Raw genomic sequence first — 9,324 nt, 5'->3', positions numbered from 1 at the left:
ACCCAAATGGTCCCTAGAGCGATCGCAAGTCCTTGGCATCCTCTCCCATCGCCAAGTCCCATAGGCGCCAGCCACTGGTTGGAAAGGAGAAATGGTGAGCAAGTCCAGCAGTTGTCCCCTGACCTGCCATTGCTGGGGGACAGCCAGCTGCCCCCCGGGCTGAAATGCTCAGCCCGGAGCAGAGGGAACCACCACCACTGCAGCTTCAGCTGAGGAGCAGCGTCCGGCCAGGCCGGGGCCGGGAGGTGGACCAGCCGTGTTTCCTATGGAAACCCCACCTACAGGAAAAGGGAGGACTGGGCTGGTACAATGCCTCGGTGGGGTGGGGGCTTGTGGGGGAACATGCTTCCCAGCTGGGATAGGGGTGTGGAAGTGCCCTTGGTTTCCAACCTGTGGGGACCATCACCACTGCCTGCTGTCACCCGCAAAATGTATTTTACAGGTGTGAAGGTGTGATCCCTGCAGACAATCCCCAACCCACCTGCAAAGCCTTGCATGTGCTTCAGCGAGACGTCTGCAAGGACCAGTGATGATGAGGGATTTCTGCTCTTGCCTTACCCCAAAGGCTTGTTCCCCACATTGTCGGATTTCTGACTTACTCTGATTTATTTTCACTTTGTCTAAATCCAGCTGTAATCCCCAGTCCTTGCTCTGCCCTTTGCCGCCAGTTTTGAGGGCGATGCACCCATGTCACCTTTTCCAACATGCAGCTTTTGATTATGTCACTGCTTCATTTTCATCTGGACACACCAAAATGAGCTAATGAATCACTGGGAGAGCTGCCACATCAAACACAGGCAGCTGGGCACAAGGGAAGAAAGGAGGTTCTGGCAGATGCGAACTGTGTCCTGTCAGGCCTCTCCCCATTCCCTACGTCTGTCTGTCCTGGCCGGCTCCCCCTGTCTTGGCACATGCTCTATCCCTGACTCAGCTCTGCTTTGATCTCCCCAGCGTCACTCCTCACCCAGTGCTGATTTCGCACCACCAAAACCCTTCTTTGCTTTATTTCAGCATCTTACCCCAAGCCCCCACCTTTGAGCACCCAGCATGACTCTGCACAGCCAAGCCACCAGCTCACTGGCCAGCTGTGCACATCTGTGCATGTACAGGTAGCGCAGCCCAAACCTGTGTCGTGTATTCCTGGACCTGCAGAGCCCAGTTACCCCAAGGTGGGCTGTCCTTTGGGTCTCAAGGTGACTGAAGGCATTTGGGACAGGGAAGGTCACTGCAGAAGTTTCCTTGGCTGTTGTAAGGAGCAGAGCATCCTCACGGTGTGGTTTGAGTCCCACCAGCCACATCATCTTCATAGAATCATAGAATGGGTTGGATTGGAAGGGACCTTTAAAGGTCATCTAGTCCAATCCCCATCTTGGCCCCCAAGTCTACCAGGCAGCCCCCAGAAGCTGCCATTAGTGTCCCATGCCCACCCTGCTCCTCTCCTCCTGCTTTTCCAGCCTTGCTGGGCACCCCCATACCTCCATCCTATTCCCATCCCTCCCCTCACAGCTCTGATTTTCCCAGTTGAGGCTCCTCATCACCTGTCTCCCCTCCCAGTTCCCTGCTTGCATCATTTTTCTTTATCATGGTAAATTTTAGTGCAAAACCACCCCAGTGCTGACCAGCTGTTTGGCCCCGGGTAGGTTAGTGCCACCCCTCAGCACACCGGGAGGAGGGAACGGTGCAGCTCGGCCGTGGCGGGGGGTGGCAGGAGACCCGGTGCTATTCCTGGGCTTGGCCCCAGCTCCAGGTGACCTTTGCCAAGTCATTTCCCTGCTTTGTGCTCCCGTTTCCTCCTCAGCTGAGCGAAGCCAGCCTGCAGGCTCTCCCGGAGGGATGCTCTCCCGCTCACCGGCTGCCCATGGAGCTGCGGATGGAGAAGGGGATGTCTCCCAGCCCATGCCCTGCTTTCAGGTGGGAAGGCTACTTCCTTCTGGGGGGAGCCTCATCCTTCCACCTCCCTTTTTTTATGCCTTTCTTTTTCAGAGATGGAGAGGAATAGAAGAACCACACTGAAATATCACCAATGAAAGGAAATAAATATTACACCTGAGAACTGGGGGGTTCCCCAAAGAGCCCTGCAAGAAGTATCCTTCTCCCCAGCACCTCCCAAGCCATCTGCAGAACAGGCCAAGCTCACCAACTGCCCCACATTTAACCCACCACTGATGTGCCAGGAGATATATTCTCTCCAACACCCGCATCCACGTGTGCTAGACGCCGCTCGGTGCAGCACCCACCCCACCAGCTGGAGGGAAGATGCCCCTTCAGGTAGCTGCAGCCCCAAAATGCTCCTTTTTCTCCCCAAAGACAGGGAAGCAGATGGGATTTTGAGCACCAATTTACTCATCCACCATAGAGAAAGGCTGATGTGACAGTCCTGGTGTTGGGAGAATTCATAGTCACTGAGACGAGGGCTGTGACCCCCTCCTGAGCACTGTCTCCAACACCAGCTCTGCTGTCCCCAGTCCAGCTGTACCAGCACTGGTTACAGATCTGGACTGCCCAGGAGAAAAGGAGCTGGAGGAGCTAACGCATTAATTATTAGGATAGTGCAGGAATCAATCCCTATAGACTGGACCTGTGACCCCGAGCCATCAGGACATCAGCAGTTTGCAGGGAGGATGGCTGCAGGACATTGCAAAAACATTGCTGAGCTGCAAACCACTCCAGCTGCATCTCGGTGGAAAATGGGCAAAGGAATGCTAATGAAGAGATAGAAAAGAAAAATGAGGTTGAGCTGAGACTTGCCAGAAGCACAGACAGTAAAATAAAGATCTGGTGCTAAAAACAAAACACATCTCCTGTTTCCTGTTCACATCCAGGCAGGTTTCTAAGGTGTGGGTGCTTCAAGATCTCCACAGACAAAGTTGTGTCTATGAACATAAAATTTCCCCCTAGGAGATTGGATGCACCCAAAACCTTTCACTTAAAGCTCAGAAAGAGCATCAGTTATATTCAATTATTGCAGTAACATTCTTCAGCTTCTGTGTGATGCTGTTAGTGCCCAAAGCAGATGTAGATGCTATTTATGGGTGTGAAAATCCAGCTTCTCCGAAGCTCAGCTGCTCTCCAGGCTCCAGAGCAAGACACGGACACAGGGGACACCCCAATCTCCCAGGGATGCAGAGCTGTACTCCAGGCACCACACATTCACCATCCATCATATGGCAGAGAGCAGCCCGACCACGTTATTTCGAGCTCCACTGCACAGCTGAAGGTCTTCAGATTTTGTTTGTCATTTTGAGTTGGCTTGGTGTTAGCTGGGAAGCACAAGCTGTGACACGCATCACCAGCAGCATGTGTAGGACAACTTAAAAATAAGAAGAGAAGACAATTTAAAAAAAAATCTAATAATAAAAAACAACATCAAAAGGCGAAGAGTTCAAAATGAACACAACGAAAGACATACCAAGATTTGGCCTCATTAGGGTGTTCAGGGCCTACCATATCCTGTGGACCATTCAGGGAAGCAGGACTTGGTCTCATCTCTGCTCCACAGCTGCTCCATGGGGTGGGAAATGGTGTCTGAGGGTCAGGACACAGAGGCCATAGAAAATACCCCAAGATAGGACACTCTTCCAGGCTTAGCTCTGTACCTTAGAGCACCATCCTCAGCAGGAGGATGGCTGCAAATGTAGATGGAGCAAGTAAAAGCATGGATGCTTCTCACCAGCTGGTGCCCTTACACCAGCATCATGCTTTTCTTCCTCAGCTGTCCCAATTTTCAGTCCTTCAGAGATAAGCTTTGCTTCTCTAGAAGTGCCACTCCCTTTTCAGCAGAACAGGTTTTCTTAATCCATGTCTGTTCATTAGGTGTTTTAGGAGTGGGGTGCAGATGCACAAGGTGGCCCAGGACCTGCCCCATCCTCAGGAAGGAAATGATTCACCCTGCCACACCAAATGGCAAGTACACAGATCTGCAAGAGGTGTCTGGACCTCCTCTCAGGGAGCCTTGGCTCTCCCTGTGCTCATCTTCTCTGTAAAATCAGAAGGTGACACTGGCTGAAAGTGACTTTCACATGCCTCCTGGCCCAGACCCCCAATCAGGTCCCTTTTGTGCTGGGTTTCTCAGGACCTCATCCTTCACCACAGTGAAGACTTCTCTGTATCTCCTAACCTCCTCCAGTGATGCCTTCCTTGCACCACGGAGCCCAAAACTGGGCACATCCCTCCAAACACAAGCTCACCCCAGCTGCGCCCTCATCAATGCTGTGGAGAGGCAGGAGAAACCACCTCCCCAGCTGGCTGCCCGCACCCCGTCCCGCACCCTGGCCCGCACCCCTGCCTGCAGTTGGCTGCCTCCACCACAAGAGCCCACTGCTGCTCTGTCCTGCGCGGCCCGCGGGCCGATGGGCTGCAAGGTGCAGAGAACCACCAAGTTCTCAGCAAACCTCCTAACGAGAGGCTCTCTGACCACCCTCAGCCCAATGCAGAGGTCCTGGTCGGGCTCAGCTGGGACCCAGCCCTGCAGGGAGGCACTGGGTGATGCTGCAGCTCCTCTCCATCCTCATCCTCTGCTGAAGAGGACCAGTGCAGTGATCATCCCCCTGTACTGGGCACTGGTGAGGCCGCACCTCGAGTGCTGGGTTCAGTGTTGGGCCCCTCACTCCAAGAAGGACATGGAGGTGCTGGAGCGTGTCCAGAGAAGGGCAATGGAGCTGGGGAAGGGGCTGGAGCACAAGTGTGATGAGTTCATGGCTGAGGGAACTGGGGTTGTTGATCCTGGAGAAAAGGAAGCTGAGGGGACACCTTCTGGCTCTCTCCAGCTCCCTGAAAGGAGGGTGTAGAGAGGTGGGGGTGGGTCTGTTCGACCAAGGAACAAGTGACAGAACAAGAGGAAATGGCCTCAAGTTGCGCCAGGGGAGGTTCAGGTTGGATATTAGGAAATATTTCTTTACTGAAAGAGTGGTCCAGCATTGGAACAGGCTGCCCAGGGGAGTGATGAAGTCACCATCCCTGGAGGGGTTCAGAACACGTGTAGACATGGCACTTCAGGACATGGTTTAGAGGGCATGGTGGTGTTGGGTTGACAGCTGGACTTGATGAACTTCAAGCTCCTTTCCAGCCTTAATGATTTTATCATTCCCTAGATGTCTCCCTCAGTTTTGCGCAATTTTAGGCAATTCCACAGTATCACAAGCAGAGTTTCCTCCATCCCCAGCTGTAAAACCCTGCTAAATGCTCCTGGGAGCTATGTGCCTGTGCAGGGCTTATAGAGGTGCTCCCCCCTGCAGCACATGAAGACCCTAATTAGGAGGGAAATTAAAGGCGATTCGGGCAATCCTCAATCAGGACAGTTAGCAGGTGATGCAGTAGTTTTTAAAAAGCTTCCTGAGGCAGCAATCTGGTTTTGAGGAAAGCTGCTAATGGTAAAGTCTCTGCCAGCTCCTGCTTGCTGTGCTCCAGGAGCTCCCCCGTGTAGAGGGTACGATAAGGAGAGTTATTGTTGCTCTGCATTCATAAAAAGATTATTGTTAAGGAGAGGAAGAAAGTTATAAGTGAAATAAATGGGAACAAGCTCGGTGTTTGAATAGAGAGTAATAATGTTATGCTAATTTGTGTGCACAGCCTCTGCCACCCGCGAACCCTAATGTATTTTATAAAGTCTTGTGCTACTTTATTGCTACTAGGAGCAATCCTACAAGCAGATAGCAGTAGAGCTGGCCTAGTATAAAAGAAGAGAATCTGTAAAAATTATATTTTATTGTGCAGGAAAGAGCAATGAGAAACCAGGCTGAGGTATAACCCTTGGTGTCCTTCTAAAGGAGAAAGCTGGCAAAAGCTTGTGGCTTGTTTATATGATTTAGTTGTCTATTATGAGTCTTACAGCAATTTAAATTTATTTTTTTTCCTGTATTTCAAAAGGTTATATCCAAATATCTGTTTGCAAATGAAATACATGGAAAAAATACTGAAGGCCAGAACTTCAATACTCGATCTTTTCAGAAAAGGTCATATAGACAAAGGGGCTGCTCACAGCTCCCGCCCTGGGCTTGAGGAATCAGGGCACAGGAGAAATGTGGGGGGAAACTGGAGCCCCATCAGCACCACTGTTCACTGCTGGTTTTATTTGCTTTTAGTTTGACAGCCTGAAATACCTGAACAATGGCAAAGCATTTTGGAATGGTGGGGTTTCCCCAGCTCCTCCACTGTGTAAGTGATAGATCTAGGCCACAGCATGCTGCCACATAAATCAGACCCTTACGAGTCCCCAGCGGCTGCAAATCAATGAGTTCTAGCAATAATTACCCATTTTATCTTCCTCTTTATTAATATCTAGACATTTTTAATCTTTTCTTTGCAAACACGATGTTTCCCTGCTGCGGTTGTCCTTCAGCGGGAGCTGCCATGAAAGCTCTTATTTCTCCGATTAAAGATTTTGTCTTGAACCAAGCTGCTCCCTGATCTGAAATGACACAACCAAGAAAGCCAGCTCTGCCAGTCCACCCTGAACAGGTGACGCCATCTCTCGGTTTCACCAAGATGCGGTGTAGCCAGTCTGGTACCACAATGCAGATCTACTGGTGGTTGTAAGGGGTTTTTTTTTTAAGCTCTTGGACTCAGCCCTCACCATGGGTGACCACCTGGATTATCACAACCTACAGCCATTGTTTAAAGAGAAGTCCCTGGAAGGTTGTTAGCTCTTCAGGTGGTGCTGCTAATTAGAGATGTGTAAATTAAAAAATAAGCCCTGTGTTGGTGTACAAAGGGAGGTGGGACTCCCAGTGGTTTTCAGTCGAAATGATAGACCTTATCTCCTGTAACACAGGCACGCGAAAGCTGATAATGCCCTATCACCTCTGGAAAACAAAAGGGGGAAAATACCAAAACAGAAAACAACCCCGTAAAAAAAGTAATATAAATTACATTTATTGTAAAGACCAAAATTGTCCAGCAAGTCCAACCACTACTTAGATTTAAAGTAAGTGAGAGGAAGGATGCTGGAGCATCTGCCATGCCAGAAATACCTCCAACACCTGGAGGAACAGGTAAAAGACCCCATTTCTTGTCCAACGGTGCACGGAGGGATCTGTGCCGGGAATGTGGCCTAGGACAGACATGGATCTGGCTTTTCTGTTCTGAGAGAGGCAGGAACCGTATTTCGACTTCTACAACTAGTCATCAGAATAAATCCTTGAGGGTGACCCAAGAGGCTGCGCTCCCTCCCCAGGGACTGTCCCCCGAGCCCACACACTGAAGACAGGATTTGATGTCCAGCTTCCACTGAGTGTGGAGAAAATGAGACCAATTTCTTGTCCAAAGAGATGCCTGGTGCCTCTAGCAGCAGAAAGGCTCCCAGGGCTGAGCAGGTCACCATGGTCTGCTACCACCAGGAGCCTTATGGGGCTCAGGACATTTCACCTCTCCATCTGCTCCCTCCGTGCCACCTGAAAGAGCTTCTGCCCAGGGTGACCAAGCCACATCAACACCCACCATGGTTGGCTATGCCAACACCACCATCGCTCCCACCTCAGCTGGGACATGCCCTGCTGCTCCCAACGTTGAAACCACCCGTGAGCTTCCCTTTGCACAGCAAGAGCAGACAGCGATGGGGACAATGAAGATGACCTAAGGTCTCCCCATCCCTGCTGTTGTGCTGCAGGCTCTGCCCAGAGATACACGCATTTCTCCACTGGTGCCAACACCTCAAGATGTTCAGCCACCAGCAAGGGGTGCCTGATGTGCCATTATCACCTCTCCTGCCTCTGCTGTGTCACCTCTCTCACACACCTCCACTGGGGGACTGGACAGACACGTTGTCCTCTACTGCTGGCTTCACCGCTGAAACATCAACCCAGGCACTGCCTCCTCTCCTCTGGCTGTTTGCCACACCGGGCTGAGCCCACTGCCAGGGTGGGCAGGAGGGAGGACAGTGTTTCAGCTCTCCAACAGAGGAAAAGGGGCTGTGGCATGGAGGAAAAGAGAAGCCAGAGGCTCTTCTGTCCTCAACATAATGAGGGCACTGTGCATGTGGAAACATATTTCATCTGGAAAGCAGTTCCCGATGATGTAATTTCCAGCTCCTGCCAAAGAGCTGAGTGTAGGCCCAGAGCTCCCCAGCTGGGGCAAGGACCAAGACAGATCTCCGTGGCCACTCCCAGACAGCGTGGGACAGGTAAAACCAGGGCGAGAAAAAACAGAAGAGGTGCTAACACTGTCCCACGTAGGCTGATCCAGCCCCAGAGCCTGGGCTGGGGATCCAACTCTTGCCTGGGGACAGTGGCACTCCCTAGGCTGTACTTTTGGGAGCTGATGATGGGTCACCACAGTGACAGCCTCCTGGCTGAGCCCATCTGGGGAGGGACACAGTCCTGGGGAGCTACAACCTCCATGTGCAGGAACTGGTGAGTCTCAGGCTAAGCGAACATCCCAGTCACTGTTGTTCCAGTGGGACATGGCCCCTTGAGTCCTGCGCTGGTGGCCCACAGCCTTGTCACAGGTATGTGATCTCGATGACGTTGGGCTCAGCACTTCCACAGGGAAGGTGATGCTTGCAGGAACACTGGCAGCTCATGCCGGCTGCATCCACGCTGGGTGGTTCTTGCTGGCAGGGCTGGGCAGGCAGCTTCTTCTGGGAGCCCAGCTTCTTCCAGTCCATGAGGTGCACTCCGTTGTCCAGGTCCTGCGGCATGGGCTCGTGGTAGAGGGTGACCTGGACGGTGCGGAGGTGAGGGCCATAGTGCACCACAATGATGATGAAGACAGCCAAGAGGACAAAGATGATGACAATCACTGAGATCATGGGCAGGGCATCGGACTTCTTTGCCACGCTCCTGACAACGGAGATGGGAGTGAAGGTGGCCGCATCCTGGGGCTCGGGCTGTCTCAGTTGGCTGCTGGGCACAGAGGTGTTCATGGCTGAGCAGGCTGACCTGGGACAGAGAAACACAGGATGGAAAGGGGTGACCACCAAGCAGAGGCCATCCAATGTCCTTATGTCCTGCCCTCAAGTCGGTAACTCCTGCCTCCACTTACAGCTGCTGGGGAATGGGACCATCCCATAAGTGCTGCCTGCCTCGGGCTTGCAGGACAGGCTAAAATTGAGCGGTTCTATCTGGGGTTGTAGAACAGTGCCCTGGACACGTTCAGCCACAGAGACAATGCCCTGCATCCCCTTGTCCTGGACACCTTCAGCATGGGACTCTTCCTTCTCCACTACATCTTGCTCCCTGTTGGGGAGCCCTCCACCTTCCCCTCTTCACCCCCAGCTCCACAGTGCTAATCCAAGACCAAACCCCATGGGGACCTCCCTGGGAGACCCAACCCCACCAAATCACACCACAAGGCATCCCCCTCACCACGGCCGCAAAATCCCATGGGGGC

The 9,324-nt window shown here is 52.2% G+C and overlaps 1 protein-coding gene across 1 annotated transcript; it reads right to left on the bottom strand.

Annotated features, from left to right (window-relative positions):
- Positions 1-8,434: 8,434 nt before the first annotated feature.
- SMIM33 (small integral membrane protein 33) lies at positions 8,435-8,857 on the bottom strand. Its single transcript, XM_029083840.1, has one exon. It carries the CDS (start codon positions 8,855-8,857, stop codon positions 8,435-8,437), a length of 423 nt encoding a protein of 140 aa, XP_028939673.1.
- Positions 8,858-9,324: the final 467 nt, after the last annotated feature.

This window comes from Antrostomus carolinensis, unplaced genomic scaffold (assembly GCF_000700745.2).
Source record: "Antrostomus carolinensis isolate BGI_N321 unplaced genomic scaffold, ASM70074v2 scaffold40742, whole genome shotgun sequence".
Lineage (NCBI taxonomy): Eukaryota > Metazoa > Chordata > Aves > Caprimulgiformes > Caprimulgidae > Antrostomus > Antrostomus carolinensis.
The sequence above is the reverse complement of the archived record's forward strand: the minus strand, read 5'-3'. Positions and strand labels throughout refer to the sequence as shown.